Source organism: Myxocyprinus asiaticus, chromosome 22 (genome assembly GCF_019703515.2).
Source record: "Myxocyprinus asiaticus isolate MX2 ecotype Aquarium Trade chromosome 22, UBuf_Myxa_2, whole genome shotgun sequence".
Lineage (NCBI taxonomy): Eukaryota > Metazoa > Chordata > Actinopteri > Cypriniformes > Catostomidae > Myxocyprinus > Myxocyprinus asiaticus.
The window spans coordinates 30,990,089-31,009,953 of NC_059365.1; the positions used below are offsets into that span (position 1 = coordinate 30,990,089).

At 39.0% G+C, this 19,865-nt stretch overlaps 1 protein-coding gene across 8 annotated transcripts in view; it reads right to left on the reverse strand.

Annotated features, from left to right (window-relative positions):
• macrod1 (mono-ADP ribosylhydrolase 1) overlaps nt 1–19,865 on the reverse strand; it is a 115,225-nt gene that overhangs the window by 30,328 nt on the left and 65,032 nt on the right. For all 8 annotated transcript variants that reach the window (XR_007892466.1, XR_007892467.1, XM_051649271.1 and 5 more), the window contains exon 5: nt 10,125–10,241. Coding sequence is in view for 6 of the 8 variants with exons in the window: in XM_051649271.1 (XP_051505231.1) it covers nt 10,125–10,241 (117 nt within the window). In the remaining 2 variants the exon portion in view is untranslated. The remainder of the gene's footprint in view (nt 1–10,124; nt 10,242–19,865) is intronic.

The following is a 19,865-nucleotide window of genomic DNA, read 5'->3' on the forward strand; positions in this document are numbered from 1 at the left end:
ACATTTTTTTTTTTATTTGTTTTGCAATTTAGCAAATTTTTTTGTTTGTTTGTTTTTGTTTTTTCACTATTCAGAAGAGAAAGGTTAAGCGATACTTAGCATAACTCCAAAAAATGGATGAGGTACATGGGGTTGAATGAGGTTCCATGTCACTAAAGACCTGAGGTATGCATTAAAGGGTTAACAGCTAATTTTTATAATTATTATGCATGCACTTTTTATGACTTCATATTACATAAGGTACTTTATGGAATCTGTCATGACAGGACCTTTTAAAACGAACAAGTGAACAAAGGTGATTAGAAATGGTAAAAACTTTGGGGGCCTAGGTAGCTCAGTGAGTTTTGACGCTGATTACCACCCCTGGAGTCATGAGTTCGAATCCAGGATGTGCTGAGTGACTCCAGCGAGGTCTCCTAAGCAACCAAATTGGCCCTGTTGCTAGGGAGGATAGAGACACATGGGGTAACCTCCTCGTGGTCGCGATTAGTGGTTCTCGTTCTCAATGGGGCACGTGGTAAGTTGTGCGTGGATCGCAGAGAGTAGTATGAGCCTCCACATGCTGTGAGTCTCCACAGTGTCATGCACAATGAGCCACGTGATAAGAGGCGTGGATTGACTGTCTCAGAAGCGGAGGCAACTGAGACTTGTCCTCAGCCACCTGGATTGAGGTGAGTAACTGTGCCACCACGAGGACCCACTAAGTAGTGGGAATTGGGCATTCCAAATTGGGAGAAAAGAAAAAAAAAAGGTAAAAAACTTAAAAGAAACAAAACAGACACTTTTACATTCATATAAACTGTAACCTAAAATAAAATAAAATAATAATAATAAAAAATAAAGAATGAAAGAAAGCTCAAGGACATGTCATGCATCAATTACCCAAAAATCTTGTTAGGATTATTAATAAATGTAGTTATTGAACATTGGTGTCTTTATCGTCTTGCTTTTGTTGCTGCTAGGGGCCTTGCTTGCTATCAGTAAGTTACATGCGCAGTTATAATCGAGTTCCAAGGGTTTTTGCGTAGTCAAGCTACAGTCTTCATCTGTCTGTCCAAGTAAACATGACACAATACATAATAGAACATTTGAGGGAAGGACGTAAACTGAGAAAGTTTAAAATACACGTCACGCATCACCTCAGTCTTTCGGAGAATGTGCAAAACATCGAGGCCAGTTGTGCTGTAATTAATGTGTATACATGTTGTTATTGAACTGGTACAATTTCAGTGGACTAAACCATTTACATTACATTTTTATTTTATTTTTAATTAACAAGGAAATAAATTAATAATTTAAGTAAATTAAATTATTGTTTCATTCCGACGGAAATCAAACTTTTAACATTCCTATTGCGTTCAGAATTTGCAAACACCTTTTGCATTTGCAGGTCAATTTTGACCCGGTGGAATTCAAGCTTATAAATCATTCATAACCCAATGGTTTTAATCTAAAACTACATTGTAAGTCATTAATAAGTTCTTAACTGTTCATACATGTAAAAAATGGCATATTAACTGACAAATATAAAGGTTATTAAGTTAATATGCCATTTTTTTAGAAATAATAAAATGTAGAAATTCTGAAATTGACATTTCAAAATATATTTTAACTACAACAAAACCAGTGTGATACATGTGAAGACATCTTTTTCATCAACATTTCTGTTGAATTTTATCTAAATATATCATAATGTACAATTTATATTAACATCTAATGTGAGAATTGCTAGTAATTTGAATGAATTTCCTATTACTCATAACTGTTCAATACAACTTGGTCAAAATCTATGAAACCAATGTATTCTTTTTCAACTAAACATCATCAAAACAACTGCACAACTCAAATATACAACATTAATACTTCTTTACTATGTTTTTAAGCTAAATCTATTCTTTTTACTTGCATGAACTGCCGAATGTTGCTGTGTGAGTATGCTGTATTCTGGTGTGGCATCAGATGGCTGCAGAGTAAAATGTGGACAATTTCCACTTTCAAGCCCCATTTAGACTAATGTGTGCATGAACTTTTGATCTCGCTACACACCCTTTAGATAGTAGTACCTTTGATTTAGTTTATTTGTTATGTTTGTTACATCTGTCATTTCTGTTTTGTACAGGAATGTGTGTGTGTCTGTGTGTGACTCTTTGTGTATCTGTGTGTGCATGTACAAGATGCAGACCCACTGAGGAACAAAAAAGTGTGTGAGAGAGTATGGGAAAGAGGCTAAATGTAAGTGAATTGTTCATAAAAAAAAATAAATAAAAAAAAATTCAAAGATGTACAAAAAATCTACATAATATCATGTGTCAAAACTGACCCGCAAATGCAAAAGATGTAACTTTTTTTAAATGGTTGTAACAGGTAAATTTTGGGCAAGGAGGAGGCAGGAACCGGCTGAACAGTAAATAAAGTTTAATGGTTAACTTAAAACCAACATAAACAAACGTGCAGCGCGGCCGCGTGTGTCTGTCTTTCTCGAACCGGTATCTCCAGCTGCCCTTATCTCACTCTCCTGCTGATAAGCTGATTCAGCACACGGCCTGGCCACACCCTCCTCCTTGTCACAATGGTTATATCTCTTTAAAAAAATAAAATAATCTTAAAAAAAAAAAATGTATTATGTGTATGTTGACAGTCTTGACAAAGTCATAAAGTTTGGTTTCCGTACTAAAAGCTGCGTGGTATTTAAAAATTATTATATACTGTACCTCTCCCGAAAAAAATAAAAATGAAACGAACGCAATAGGATGGATAAAAAAACCCTGTAAACGTACTGAGTGATATTACCACAGTTTTGCGTTATACCTAACACTGTACATGGCTTATTCGTTTTCTACACCAGGCCGGAGATTTTATATAAATGTGTGTTCTCTTTAAGGTGTGTGGTCGTCTCGCATGTCATTATTTAAACACTTCTATTTAGATCCTGCTCTGCAAAAACATATTGTTCTCTTTCAGTGCCACCTCTCCCCATGCTGCCTCCAAACTACACACCAAAACCCCTAATGTATAGATGAATCCACTCCAGATTTTCTATTATCACTCCTCTGTTTGTCCCTCCATCCCTCCTCCCACCTGTTCCCCTTTCTCTCTCTCTATTTCTGTAAAAGGTTGTCTGTCTTTCTGTTATCAAGCCGTGCTGTTCACTCAGCCAGACCAAACCCAAGTCTTGTGCACAAAGGGAGGCCCTGGCCTCTCCCACCAATCCCCTGGAGAAAAAGTCACTGTGCGCTCCATTCCCATTCTGTTGCGGTAGAATAGCAGGTGCATTGATTTAAAAAAGGCAGCCAGACAAAAACGGCGCAACAGAGGGCGAGAACACAACTGCTTATCATCTGAAAAGTCAGTAGGTGTTTGACTCCAGTGACTCCACCCCATTTTCTCATTCTCTCCTTTTTCCTCTTTCTCTCTCTCTCAAATTCAAATTTGCTTGACAGTAGGGTTGCAATGTACCCACCGTGACGGGCCGATCAAGCACAACGGACCACACAATAGATCCCTCTCCATTCACCTTGGCTTTCATCCGACTGGTTTCGAAAAGAAGAGGCTATGATTTTGAGAAAGCTGTGGCCCAAAGTAATTTGAGATAACAGCCTCAAATTTGGGTCATTTTAAATATACAGTGTATTTCATTGGATTATTTAATAAATATAATTAAGTAATTGAACCTTGTCATTCATCTAGTCTATGAGAGAAAGAGAGAGAAAAGGATTAGTTAAATAACAGGAGAGTGGGTGTTCGATTGGCCTGTGTGAATTTTAATTAGTGTTAATTGGCCACAGACGGAAATGAGGGCTCGGTGAGGGTATGTGAGTGTGTATGTGTGTGTGTGTGCTGATAAACACACTTCTCTCCTGTCTTTCTTTACCCCTAACAATGGTTGTTATTTGTATGGTTGCGTCCCTTGTCAAGGCTGTATTGGTACACAGGTGGACTAAGGGACTGACAGAGGCTGTGATTCTGTCTTTCATACACCAGTGAGATCCACTGGGCTTCTAGCTCACCCCTCAACTCTGGCAGAATATATATATATATATATATATATATATATATATATATATATATATATATATATATATACTGTATATATATATATATATATATATTACTATATTACTATATGCATGTCTCACTATAAGACACAAACATACACTCCCTTATCCTCCTCCAACAAGCAACATATGCAAACTTTTGAGGTAGTCAAAACATGTCAATACATCACACAAACACACAAATCTCTTAAAATCTGGTATTTAAAACTGTATTTATGGGCGTTTTGCCTTTAGGTGTTTGCCAAGGCAATTTATATTTAGGACTTTTTTTAAATCCTCAATCCAAAGTATTAAACTTTGACTCTTAACTCATCCAGCACTGTTTGTGCTTTGGACATGAATGATAGCTCTATTTGTGTTGCTTGTAGAGGAAATATGTGCTTCTACTTTTCCAAGCACAAGCCATCAGAAGAATTTTGACTTTGAAGATGCTCAAATGGGCAAAACATTTCATCGATTTATACGGAGCACCTTAGGAGGACAGGGCTGGAATTTCCCTCGCAATACTTCTGCATTGCCTCACAATAAATTTAACATGGTTTTACTATATCAACCATATTTTAACCTTGATATTCATGGATATAAAAATCATAATTTTTTGGCTATTATGGTTTTACTATTTGTAGTAAAACCATAGTAACCACAAGATATACCATGTTTTTTTTGTGTGTGTTTTGTTTTTTCCTTTTTCTCCCAATTTGGAATGCCCAATTCCCAATGTGCTTTTAAGTCCTCGTGGTCATGTAGTGATTCGACTCAGTCCAGGTGGCGGAGAACGAATCCCAGTTGCCTCCGCATCTGAGACCGTCAACCTGTGCATCTTATCACGTGGCTTGTTGAGCGCGTTGCCACAGAGACATAGCGCGTGTGGAGGCTTCACGCCATTCACCGCGGCAAATACGCTCAACTCACCACGTCCCCCACCGAGAACGAACCACATTATAGCAACCACGAGGAGTTTACCCCTTGTGACTCTACCCTCCCTAGCAACCGGGCCAATTTGGTTGCTTAGGAGACCTGGCTGGAGTCACTCAGCATGCCCTGGGATTTGAACTAGCGAGCTAGTGAACTCCAGGGGTGGTAGCCAGTGTATTTTACCACTGTGCTACCCAGGCCCCAATAAATACCATGGTTAATCTATAGCAAAACCATGGTTACTATATGGATACAGAATACTGTATTAAAACCATGGTTTCCGCCAAAAAAAACCCCCCAAAAAACATGGTTACTCAAAGTTTTTACAATATTACTATAGTAAAACCATGGTTTCCGGCAAAAAACAAAGCAAAAAACAACAACACATGGTTGGACTAAAACAGTCATGGTTACTACAGTAATACTATAATACTATATGATTTCCACTAAAAACTATGGTTACTACATTCTTCAATATTACTATAGTTAAACCCAGTAGCGGGCCATGCATTTTAAGTCTAGGCCTTCAGTGTAATTCATGCCATTAAGAAAACACAGTTTCACAATGAGTAAGACACCCTATGCCTTTGGGCATCATACATTATGTAGTAATACCAACTGACATTTTAAAAACATGTCCACGCACGAAAGCCAGAACTTGAAAAGACACTTAATGCTCAAGCAAGCCTAATTTTAACTGCAGCATGACAGTTTTGTGAAATGAGCAACTCTCGAACAGACATTCAAAAATCATAATTTTTCATATGAATCTACCAAGGAGGTCTATAATACCTGGAAAAATCTATCTAATAATATTTGCGATTTAAATGTTGCTTGCAATAAATTTCGTTTAGTCAGGGTACACGGTTATGCTGCGTTCCATTCAAGTTGGATGTGGGATATTCCTACTTGATATCTCCGACCATAAATGCATTCCATTCCCTGATATTCAGAACTGCAACGCTCCCGTTAGCTTAGCAGGGGTTTGACTATAATTAGAGATGTCTCCTAGCAACCCAACTGATAAACAATGCTGCAGCGCTAGCATTTGTGCTTCAGGTTTATGTTTATCAAAAGAGATTATAATGTTTTATACACCTGTTTCTGCAGGCATTTGTTAAACAAGCTTTAATATAATGTAATGTGGAAACAATCTCATTTATCGATATTACTTAATAAAGTGAATGATTATCTCTTACTTTGTATATCTCCCTGAGTGTCGACATGTTTGTGTGACATCATGCACCTGCATCTCAGCGAAATCGGAGTTGAGAATTTCTGCACGAGCCTACAAGTTGTAATTCTGATTTCAAGATGCACTCCACTGCACTTTTCCAAGCAGGAAGTTGTAAAATCCGACTTTTCGAGTTGAATGGAATGCAGCACTACTTTTCAAAACTTGATCCAACACTGAATGCTCAAGCAGCCTAATTTACATTTAGAAAACTCCTGATGTTGCAATAACAATGCAAAAAGCATTTACCAATTTGCTTGAAGTGAAAATCAGTCCTCCTTTTCTGTTTAATAAATTAAGCAATCACACGGTCATGCAGAACATCTCGTGTTTCTCAATGGCGATAGCGGCAGTAATGACAGTTGACTCGTCAGCAAGATCTCTCGCTCTTCGCTTTCAAATTACATCACTTAAAGCGTGATTGCATCACTCAAGGCCAGCTAGAAGGCCTCGACTGGGACATATCCTAAAGATCACACTTAGAATCTTATAAGAACAAAGAACAAATAAATCAATCTGATTGGTTGATGAATCTGACAATCTGACTTTAGTTGCTCATTCATTTGCACTGTTGAGGGATTCTGTGGAAATTCTGAAGGCCTGACGGCGTGGAGATCAAACTCATGCGCTGCTTCGACTAAGGAGCATGGCTTCGGGCATGTGATTTGTGAAACAGTTGTCACGCTTCGCTTGTAAGCATCAAGGAATAAATTCTGACTGGATAAACTTTTAGTTTTTCTCTATTTGTTTGTAGATTAATTAAGAGTGGAAAGCAATCAAAAATACATAGGCAAAAAGGTGATTGAGAATGAAAGGATGAAAAATATTTATTTATTTGGCATTTTTGGCCAGCAGAGATGGCTTTGCTGGCCCTGAGAATTCACCACTGGTTAAACCAGTTAAACTATGGTATTTGTATAGTAAAACCATAATAACCAGAAAATTATTATTTTATTACCACAGTTTTTGTTTTCCTGTATTATCACTATGGTTTCACTATGAATATCATGGTTAAAATATGGTTACTGTAGTAAAACCACAGTTAATTTATTGCGAGGGAATGCAAAACTATTGTGAGGGAACGCAAAACTATTGCAAAGGAATGCAAAACTTATTGCGAGGGAATGCAAAACTTATTGTGAGGGAACGCAAAACTATTGCAAAGGAATGCAAAACTTATTGCGAGGGAATGCAAAACTATTGCGAGGGAACGCAAAAATATTGCAAAGGAATGCAAAACTTATTGCGAGGGAATGCAAAACTTATTGCGAGGGAATGCAAAACTATTACAAAGGAATGCAAAACTTATTGCGAGGGAACACAAATCTATTGCAAAAGAATGCAAAACTTATTGCGAGGGAATGCAAAACTATTGCAAAGGAATGCAAAACTTATTGTGAGGGAACGCAAAACTATTGCAAGGGAACGCAAAACTATTGCAAAGGAATGCAAAACTATTGCAAGGGAACGCAAAACTATTGCAAAGGAATGCAAAACTTATTGCGAGGGAACGCAAATCTATTGCAAAGGAATGCAAAACTTATTGCGAGGGAATGCAATACTTATTGCGAGGGAATGCAAAACTTATTGCGAGGGAATGCAAAACTATTGCAAAGGAACACAAAACTATTGCGAGGGAATGCAAAACTTATTGCGAGGGAATGCAAAACTATTGCGAGGGAACGCAAAACTATTGCAAAGGAATGCAAAACTATTGCGAGGGAATGCAAAACTTATTGCGAGGGAACGCAAAACTATTGCAAAGGAACACAAAACTATTGCGAGGGAATGCAAAACTTATTGCGAGGGAATGCAAAACTTATTGCGAGGGAACACAAAACTTTTGTGAGGGAACGCAAAACTTATTGCGAGGGAATGCAAAACATATTGCAAGGGAACACCAAACTATTGTGAGGGAATGCAAAACTTATTGCGAGGGAAAGCAAAACTATTGGGAGGGAATGCAAAACTTATTGCGAGGGAACGCAAAACTATGTGTTTACATGCACGCGCTTACTACCAAAAATCAGAGTATTCCAAAAATCAGACAACGCAACAAAAACCTTTTTACACGAGATCTGAAATCTTTGGATTATTCTCTGTTTTCGATGTCAAAGTGTAAATAATCATGCGCACAACACTTGTGCACATTGGATAAGAACGCCAGTAAAGGTTTAAATGCAGTGCCAAATAGGCGTAATGGGAAAAAATCAATATGTGTCAATCGGTTTATGCTTAAACCGTTTATGACCTTACCCGGATTAAAGAAAACCATTTAATGCATTAAGATGACCACACACATTGTCAGCTTGTTAAGAATTATCTATATAAGATCCTGCATGTACTCGCACACACTGATAGCTCAAATTGTGTAGCTTGTTGGGGAGAAGTGCGCAAATAATTTTTCAAGTACAAGAGATCAAAAGAATTTTGACAATGTGGAAGCTAAAATCGTGCCTTTCCGGCCCCGCCTGCCGGCAGGTCATCCCCGCCTCTTTGGACCTGGGAGGGTGACAAGGGGAGGGAAAAACAACAACAACAAAAAAACGAGAGGAAAAGGCCAACATAGAGCGACAGCAGGAGAGAGAGAGGACAGAAAGAGAAAAAAATACAAAAACCTGGCGGACGGAATGCCCCACCGCATTTTCGGTGGATGGAAGGGGTATCCCCCACCCCTGGCAGCGGTTCTCCCGCTCCAGGAGGTCGGCTAGGAGCCCCTCCTCCCCTCGCGTTCGGCAGCCGTTCCTCCGCTCTCAGGCAGCTGGGCTCCTCCGTCCCCCAGGTTGCGGCACCAGTGTAACAAAGTTCAATGGAAAGGAGGAGGCGAGAACCAGCTTAACAGTATAAATAATAGTTTAATAACAAACACAAACACATGCCGGGCAGCTGCCCGTAACTCTCTCTCTCCCTGGAACTGCTGCCTCCGTCGCATTTATCCCTCTCGAAGGCTTGATTAGCCTGATTAGGGGCCGGGTGTGCAGCATCACGACCCGACCCCGCCCTCCTCCCTACCACAGAGGGTTTTTAAAAATCCATCACAAATACCTCACATGGACACTGTTCATAAATAACTTATAATCGGATCAGTCGTTATAGAAACAGTGTGTGCTCGACACAGTTATACACAAACACTAATTTCACTCCACAATTACTGCTGATATTTACTGTTCTACTCCCTGCAGTTCAGTACAGTACAGCTTCAGAAAGAAAAATGGAAAACTAGAGAGAGAAATCAAGTAAAGTCCAAATAAAACCAACAGAGGACTTAGCCTAGAGTGTGTGGTGATGGATCTGTGTGTGTGGGGGATGTTGAGAATCAGCAGTGTGTGCAACTCAGTCTCTGAAGCTAGGTACGGTTGGGGGGGAATCATAAATTAGACATGAAAATTACTGCTAAGTGTGCGAATAAATTAAAGTATGCTTGCTTCTGTAAACACTGTCTGACTACATAATTACTAAACACTCTCTGGAAGAGTGAAAGAGAGAGAAAGAGATGGATAGGGGGAGGGAGGGAGAATGATAGGCAAAAAGGTGTGTGATGATGGTTTATTTATACGGTGATGTGCAACACATACACTAATGTTTGACATTTCACTAGATAGGTTGCCCAACACCTGCTCACAATCCTGAGACTGAAAATGAAAAACCATGGGCAAAAATGCACTTATGACATTTATCATGTGTAATTTAGTTTCTGCAAAAGTACAGCACTGAATTCGAAGTGATCAAGCGTAAAAACAAGTCTAATTATGTCCTCTGCCTTATCTAATCACCATACTGGAAAAGATGCTATGCATTAACTGTAATAAATGATTCTGAATTCATCATACCTAAACTAAAGAAAACATTTCAGATTAATGTTTTAATTGTAATTTATGATGCTCTTGTATGATGAACAGTATGCTTCATGAGAGACTCACATCTTGCAGGCAGGCCGTAGGCTCCGGTCATCTTTGCCTCCCCTGTTTCACAACCGTTCAAAGTGGCACATTCCTTCCTCAGCAGAGGGCCAGCCCCACGATGAATGGCACCATCCACTAAAGGGGTAGAATTTTGAGAAAGATGTCTAAAGACTTTTAAACAACAAAACAATAACACTGTAACAATCTTTGTACAGAGAATATCATTGAATAAATACACATGTGGAGCAACATCCGAATGCACTGGCTCACTTTGTATCATAGGAAAGATAAGACCTGACCAAATGAAAAAAAAAAATGTAACAACTAAGTATGTGTAGTTCTCTTAATAAAAGTAAGATGTGTTAGTCTAGATGTATAATTTTCATTTAGCATGCAAGTGGACCTGAGGTCAGATTCAGATAAAAAAAAATATAAATGTAATTATTTCTCTTTTTATTGTAATTGCAACTAATTTCAATTAATAGAATTTACATTATATACTTATTTTGTCTGGGACATCCACATGCCATATTCTTTACATTGGGTACGCATCTAAAACAAGCTGAGGAATGTGTTCCTGAATGACTTAATTCTATATTTTATACATCAGTAAATCAAGACATTGGCCCTCTTTGCAGTATGACAAACAAAACTTTTATTCAAATTATGACAATTGACACATTTCTCAATTACTTAATTGTGGCAGCTGTAACAGAAATCTCGAATATTAATTTGATTAATTGTGCAGCCCTAATATATATTATATATATATATATATATATATATATATATATATATATATATATATATATATATATATATATACTGTATATATACACACACACACACAGAGTGGCATGAAAAAGTATGTAAACCCTTTGGAATCAGCTGGTTTTCTGCATTAATTGGTCATAAAATATGATCTCATCTTCATCAAAGTCACGAGTATAGACAAACACTATGTGCTTAAGCTAACAACACAGAAACAGTTATAATCTTTCATGTTTTTACTGAAAATATCCCATTAAACATTTACAGTGCTGTGGAAAAATTAAGCAAACCTTTTAATAACTGGTCGATCCTCCTTTGGCAGCAACAACCTCAACCAAGCATTTCCGGTAGCTGTGAATTAGACCTGCACAATGTTCAGAAGGAATTTTGGACCATTCTTCCTTACAGAACTGATTCAGCTCAGCCATATTCTTAAGATATCTGGGGTGAACAGCAGATCATTCCACAGCATCTGTATTGGGTTAAGATCTGGGCTCTGACTGGGCCACTACAAATTGTTGTTTTTTCTTTTTTTGAAGCCATTCTGTAGTGGATTTACTTCGACGTTTAGGGTCATTGTTCTGCTGCATCACCCAACTTCTACTGAACTTCAGCTGGTGCACAGCCACCCTGTCATTATCCTGTAGGATATCTTGATAAACTTGGGAATTCAATACAATAATTTGTGTGTTATTAGTTAAAACAGATTGTGTTTGTTCATTATTATAACTTAGATGAAGATCAAACCAGATTTTAAGACAAATTTATACATAAATGCAGGTAATTCCAAAGGGTTCATATACTTTTTCTTGCCACTGTATATGTATTGCATTTTGAAAATAACTTGTCTTAAATGTGCAATTTGATTTAGACATATGAATGGGTGATTTTGCCACAGCATTTTGACTGAAGAAGGCCTTGAGCCGAAACATTTGTTTTTATTCCCCTGCTGCTATTTTTAAATCATAAAAAAACAATATTTTTGAAAGACATTTCCAGAGTGCATATCTTCCTTTTGCTTCTTTTGCATGCCACAGCATTTTAAACAAACACTTTTACCTACAGTAAATGTGCAACTTAATTATAAAAAATACAAATAGGGTGTTTTTTTCATTGTCTATAAAATCCACTTGGCTCAAGAATCTAAGGGGGCATATGCATGATGTTTCTAGATGTACTTTAAATGCAAAACGCTATAATGCCAGGCCTTTTAAATAGCCCAACCCCGCCAATTTTTAATTTCTTGAGGACACAGAAAAGTCTTATTTCTCACAGCACTGAGGGCAGCGATTGGAGGCCCATAATAGTTTTACTGGAGGGTTTTCTGCACCTTGGCACTTTTTTTGATATGTGCTTAGAAGCTGTAGAAGTGAGAGGATAGAGTGGTAACAAGAGAGACAGATAGGGAATGTACACAAGGAAATGTAGTAATGCCAAAGAGAGATTGAGGTTAAGAGAAGGATGGGGAAAGGAAGATGGAGGGAAGTTGTACTCTGGGGTTTGGAGGGAGGAAAGGAGGAAGAGAGGAAGGAATAAAAGAGATGCAAATGTGGTGATGAGGTATGGCTGTTGGGAACAGCTTGTCTTCCTGTGTAATTGCAACATGCACACATGCACTTTTATATAAAACACTGATATCTGGTTAGCAGGTGCTAATTGGCTCTTTGCTTACCTGACAGGGGGTTTATGACATGGAAAAATAACATATATTTTCCTATATTCCATAGAGGTCTTTTTTTTCCAGGTCACACTCATATTTGCTCCTTGTATGCAACCCCAAACAACACCCAATTATACACCCAAACATCCATGCATGTGCATTGAACATGCAGGATTTCGGTAAACAAAAGCATTCATTAACAGTTGTTCTCGATTTCCAGTCAAATCAGTTTGGCCCTGGACTGGGCAGCACTAACAAGTGTCACTGAAAGGCCTCCTCTTATTGGCTGAGCTGGTCACCATGGCAGCCATTAGTAAGAGCATTTTATAGGATCTGGCACATCTGCTTGCCCGTGTCACAAATCCCTCGACACCAAAGCACTATCTCTAAACACTTGCTCGGCATTCTGGGTTTTCAACCAGAATACCAACCGACCACTCTTTGTCAAGTGGAGTACAGAAAAACACACACACTCAAATTAAAATAATCAATCCATATACTGTATAGCTTTCTGTGCTGCTATGTAAATACAGAAATGTTACATATGTTGACACTTTAAGGAGTTGGAAACGGAAAAATGGGGTTTGAAACCAGGCTGAGTAAATGATGACAACATTTCATTTTGGGGTGAATTTCTCCTTTAAGAGGAAGGCATATGCCATAAAGCAACTTTACACCACAAACACACCAATACTTCAAATGAGACTCTAATGTCACAGTGTCCTTTCATACAGTCTGGAGCTCTCTGCTCTGAGCATCAGAAATGATCTGACTGATGTATTCTATTGTAACAAACTGAATTTTTGATCTCCTATATTTATCTGTGCCATTTGCAAGAATGATCCATTTGACTGTAAAACAAGGAAATCCAGCACAAATTACTTATTTCCCATCACTCATCTCCTGCCTCTCTTCCATCCTTCCATCCTCACTCACTTTCTCTTTCCATATGTCCCTTCCTTACATTGTCTGTCTTGTAGCATTCCTCAGCTGGCTGAGAATGCAGGATGCTAGTGATTGAAAACAGTACATGAAAAAAAAAACATATGCTACCATACAACACATACAGTGTGGAAAAATTAACCAGGAGTCACTTGTTGCAAAAATTCCACCGGAAGTGTTTTTTTTAATTTATTTTTCATTTTTTTATGAAACTCCAAAACCAACTCCAAAATTTACAGTGATTACTTTCACTTTATTTCCATAATTTTTCAAATTAAGAATTTATTTCAGTTGATTGAATGTAAATATTCTACAAAAATTTAAAACACACTATAGTTTGGGACAAACAGGTAAGGAGAAATGGTGCATTCAAGTCATGTCGGAATGATCTTATTTAAGAGTTGAACGCACATGAACGCCACCGCAAAGTTGTAATTACGAAATCGGGTTTTACTTTGAGCCCCGACTCAAGCAAATTGTTATTGGTAATAATTCAGTGTTACTTGAGGTTTTTGACTGTGCAGTTTAGTTTGTATGCATTGTTTGTGCTGTTAATGAAGAATAACAATAAAATATATAAGTAATAAGACTCAGTTAGCTGGTTAATGCACGGCAAGCATTTGCAATAAAACTACACTGATGAGCCAAAACATTATGACCATGTGCCTAATATGATGTTTGTCCTCCATGTGTCGCCAAAATAGCACCGACCCGCTGAGGCATGGACTCTACAAGACCCCTGAAGGTGTCCTGTGGTATCTGGCACCAAGATATTAGCAGCAGATCCTTCAAGTCCTGTAAGTTGCGAGGTGTAGCCACCATGGATCAGACTTGTTGGTCCAGCACATCCCACAGATACTCAATCAGATTGAGATCTAGGGAATTTGGAGGCCAGGGCAACACTATAACTCTTCATCATGTTCCTCTAACCATTCCGGAACAATGTGTGCAGTGTGGCATGGCACATTATCCTGCTGAAAGAGGACACTGTCATCAGGGAATACCATTACCATAAAGGGGTGTACCTGGTCTGCAACGATGTTTAGGTAGGTTGCATATGTCAAATTTACGTCCACGTGAATGGCCGGACCCAAGGTTTCCCAGCAGAACATTGCCCAGAGCATCACACTCCCTCCACTGGCTAGTTGTCTTCCCACAGTCCATCCTGGTTCCATCACTTCCCCAGGTAAACGGTGCACACATACACGGCCGTCCACATGATGTAAAAGAAAACGGGACTCACTGGACCAGGCATCCGTCTTCAACTGCTCCAAGGTCCAGTTCCAACGCTTGTGTGCCAAATATAGGCGCTTTTGACTGTGGACAAATATCATCATGGGCACTCTGACCAGTCTGCAACTACACAGCCCCATATGCAGCAAGGTGTGATGCACTGTGTGTTGTGACACATTTATCCCATAACATCATAAAAAATTTCTGTGACTTGTGCCACAGTAGACCTTCTGTCGGTTCGGACCAGACGGGATAGCCTTCGTTGCCCTCGCACATCGATGAGCCTTGGGCGCCCAACACCCTGTCCCTCAGACCACTGTCGGTAGGTACTCACCATTGCTAACTGGGAGTACCCCACAAGCCTTGCCGTTTCAGAGATGCTCTGACCCAGTCGTCTGGCCATTACAATTTGGCCCTTGTCAAAGTCGCTCAGGTCTTTACTCCTGCCCATTTCTCCTGCATTCAACACGATGACTACGAGAACTTATTGTTCGCTTACCATCTAATCAACCCAGAGCTTGACATGTGGCCTTGTTAGGAGATGATCAATGTTATTCACTTCATCTGTTAGCGGTCATAATGTTTTGGCTCATTGGTGTACAGTTCCCACCATTATATGTGGCCGCACAAGAATGATAAAATAGGTAGATAAATAGGGTGACCAGATTCCTGCTTGTGGAATACGGGACAGCCCCCTCCCAGCAAAAATGATATTGATGTATCCTTACCTAGGCTCAGTTCAATGTGAAGTAGAGAGTGCATTCACATCTGTAACTGTTGTCACCTTGTACTTTTCGCTGGCAGCAATTTTTCTCAGTGTGCGCTTGTCTTTCAAGAGTTTATCGTAAAATGCAGAGCAGTCCAGTCCAAAATTAAGACGTATGAAAAGCATTGCCTTCATGACTGTTACACTGAGTCGAGATTTATCCGGTGTCCATGCTGCGTTCATTAATGAGAACACACGCTCCACAGATGCAGATGTCCCAGGGTGGCATAAAACAAACCCCACAACCATGGCTAAGTCTCAGAAGTTGATGGTTTTACTCTGCAGCTCACGAAAAACATCTGTCCATCTCTCAGACACAGCCGTCTTGTTCATGTTCCACTCAGAAGTTCGACGAGTGACAATGTTTTTCCCGCAAGCCCACTCATCAAAGAGTGTGGTTTCGTCAATCAAACTGAGAGTGGGGATTCTGGAGTAGAAGTGTTCTAGGCTGCTCTGAATGTCTTTCCACTCTGGGATGTCTCTCAGTAGGGTACACTCAAGTTTTTCTGTGTTCTCCAATGAGCGGCTCCAATTTTGGAGGTAATCCACCGATGCGGAATAAAAGTTTCTGACTGTACAAAAGAAATCATACACTCGCATGTCACCAGCTTCAACCAGATCATCCAACTGCTTTTTAATGTCAGGGTATAAATGATTCCTCCTTCCTGGCTTGCAAGACTTTTCTCAGGTCATGAATGTGCAAAGCTATGGCCATGCACAACATAATGATAAGCAAAAAGTCCTTCACTTGCAAGCACCTTGTCAGATTTAGAACTTCTTTTTTGTATAAACATGTGCAATGTCAGTGCGGCCTCCATGGGTGACGGAAAAGCGAGCTCCACAAATCTCACACCTCACTTTACTAGGCTCTGTCTGTGACTCCTTTTTTTTTTTAAATTTAAACTCTTTTTTGAAGATCCTCATTAAATATACATGCATGCTTCCTTGACATGTTTCCTGCAGCAATTTCATCTGTGTGCTCTTTCAAACTGACTCTTCAATCAGTTCACTAACTGGATGTCTATTGATATGGGATTGTGATTGAATAGTTTAATCCAATCATGTACTTCAAATAACACAGTGTGATTTTATTGGTTTTACAAGCTGTATCCTTGGCCACCTTTGATTAGAATACTCACGTGACTGAGAAAGCCACATAGGCGATAGAGAAATTTTAGGTGAGGGGAAATACGGGACAAAACACTATTTTTCAGAATAAGTCGGGACATTAGAAAAAGTGCTTGAATACGGGACTTTCTCGGGAATAACGGGACGTCTGGCTGCCCTATAGATAAAGCATTTATTCTGCCTTCATGTGTTAACAGAATTATCGTCAATACAAATTTCTCTCTCAGAAGTTCACATGAAAACCCCTCAAGTCATAATACGACTTGTAAATCTGAGATAATTTTTATACCCGAGTTTCCGATTTGGGAGGAAATGTAAACTTTCAACATGGCAGAGGAGAGTACAGTTTCTGTAGTGAATGACAGGTTTGGTTCATTTTTCTAAATACAGCTAATAGTTAGCGTTTACCATTTCGGTCATATTTATTAACCATCATGAACCATTTGATGCATGTTTTACATTGTTATCTTGTATTTGACCAGAATTCCAGTATCGTTAGCAAGCTTAATGAGTAATATGTATTATGGTGTGACTGGTGTCAAAATAAAAGTTCCTCAAGAAATATATAGGAATGAACCTGGTGTTGACCATGTTTCCTGTTCTTTCTAACAACAATGCATTTGAACGTGACATGCTCATAATTACCACTTCTGAAGTGGGAAGTAGGATAATTCCAATAGAACATGAAGGCAGCATAATTACACACTGAATGTGTGGCTTTGATCTTCATTTTGTTGCACTGGTGCTACATAACCTTCCTGACATCACTAGTAAGTGAAAAAGAGAGAAAGAAATTGCAAAACGGGTTCATCGTTTCTGACTAAAATCACTTGAATGCACATTACATCGTATTTAGATTTTGAACGCACCAAAATACGCTCTCATAAAGGAAAAAAATGCCCATGAAAATCAATTTCAGGGGGAAAATTTTGCCCATTCAAGGGATAGTTCACCCAAAAAGGAAAATTCTGTCATCATTTACTCACCCTAAAGTTGTTCTGAACCCGTGTTACTTTCTTACTTCCATGGAACACAAATAGAGATGTTAGGCAGAATGACTAACATCTCCATGGATGTTGCATTGAAAAAAAAATGCAATGAAAGTGTGTTGTGTTCCACGGAAGAAAAAAGTCACACAGGTTTGGAACAACATGAGCGTGAGTATATGATGACAGAATTGTAATTTTTGAGTGAACTACCCCTTTAATAAAAAATAAAAAAAACAATAATAATTTTTGACACTGGACACATATACTACTATCTCAAGAGTTCATTTATTTATTCTCTCTCCTGTTATTTTAACACATCCAACTGTTTTGCTCCCTCAGCTTTACTGCTTTTCCTGCCTTAAACACCAACATGCAGAGACTCACCCCTCATCTATCTCTATCTGCATGCAATGCTCTGAGGCTGTGTCCTCCCTAATGTATAGTTTGTCCCTGCCTAATAATCACCCAGGTTTGCCTTAACAAACCTCTGGAGTGCAGCCAACAAAAAGAGAGGGAGAGAGTGTGAGAGAGGGAGCGAGAGGAAGCTGATGTGTTTGCGTACTGGCGACAGAAATAGAGAGAAAAGAGGTGTTGGAGTGTTAGGGAGTGAGGAGAAGAGGTGATGGGGTAGGGCAGAGAGACAGAAAGATGGGTGAAGAGCAAACTAAAGACAGAGAGAGAGAGCGAGATGGAAGACATGCAGAGGCACGAACTGACAGTGAGGTATAAAATGAGGGAGGTGAAGGTCAGGCCTAAATCAGTCCAGTTTGCCATTTGTGTTTGAAGAACTGGATAAAAACTCAGGTCAATATATAGCAGTGCGCACTTCTGAATTTGTGTTTGTGTGTGTGAGATGCAGTTCTGATGAGTTGGATTCTCAAGTGCAGATATATCACTGATATTGATTAGCTAACAGGCAGGCACTTACCAAGGGCACAAAGAGCATGAGCGGCACATGCTTAACACACACACACACACACAAATACTGAGTCAACAGTTGGAAATTTCTGTTAATGTGCATAGCACTCTACTATCATAAATTACATACAAGAGATTGTGCAGTGCACTTTCACAAACACACACACACACACACACACACACACACACACACTTCTCATTCAGATTCAGGATATGTACATAAGATTTAAGATCTGAAACAACATTTGAACTCAGTTTAAGAACACACAAAGGCTAAATATGATTTGCATAATTGACATATCTATATCTACTGACAATGTTCGCATTTACAAAACAATTCTAATCAAAAATAAATTACCTCAGTTATAAATCACACTTCATGAGGACTCGTCTGTTTGCTGTGTGAAATACTCCGGTTTACTTTTAAACGGTTCATTATTGATAATAATTTAATTTAGGGCTAATGCACAAGAGGTAAGGTTTATTTCAGACTGATCACAATGTGAATTCAGTAACAGGAGGTCGAACATTTTGCTGCTGAAATCTGTCTGTGCTTACCAAAATTTGAACCACTGCCCCCAGTGGCTGAAGCTGGAAGTGTTGTTAAAATGAAATGTCCGCAGGGTGGCGCCAAAAATCAAGTTGTATTTTTGCTGTAAAAGGTGTAATACAGTCAACAGGAATGTATTTTCTATTTAACCTATTCCCGAACCCAAACCCCAAATGTAAACCTAACTGTCAGTGGAGTAAAAATGTAATATTAGGGCAAAAATGCAACCTCCGAAACGTGCTCATCATTGTTTATGTGAACGCGATTACTTTCTGGTTTCCAAGGGACTAGAAATCATGTCTTGGAGTAAATGTTTTTCCTTCTTGGTTTACATAGGACATGATAGTTGTTTCTCAATGCAAAGAATGCAGAGAATGGTCTTGTGTTCTTATGAAGACCAGTCTTGCCAAGCCACCTTGTAACAACGAACTAGGAAGGATATGAGGACGTAGAATGCATCTATTGCAAGCCTTGAGATGTGCTGCGATCTTCCTATTGTGCCATTAACCACCACACAGCACATTTGAAGCCAGTGAGAGAACTACTGGCATTATCCCACACCAGTGCCAGCATTATTATCATCACACAAGTGAGGTTTTGCAGGACTAGTGACATGATAAAAGAATAAAGTTTGAGAACACTCGTTTCCTTCATGTGTTTATTACTATATTAAAATGATACCCAACAAAACAACAAATGTTGACGGAGTATGAGGAATCTCACGAGCCATCAGACTTTCGCAATCTTACAGCGGGAAACTCTTGGGGAAAACACAATGATAAATGTCCTTCGTCTGCCACCG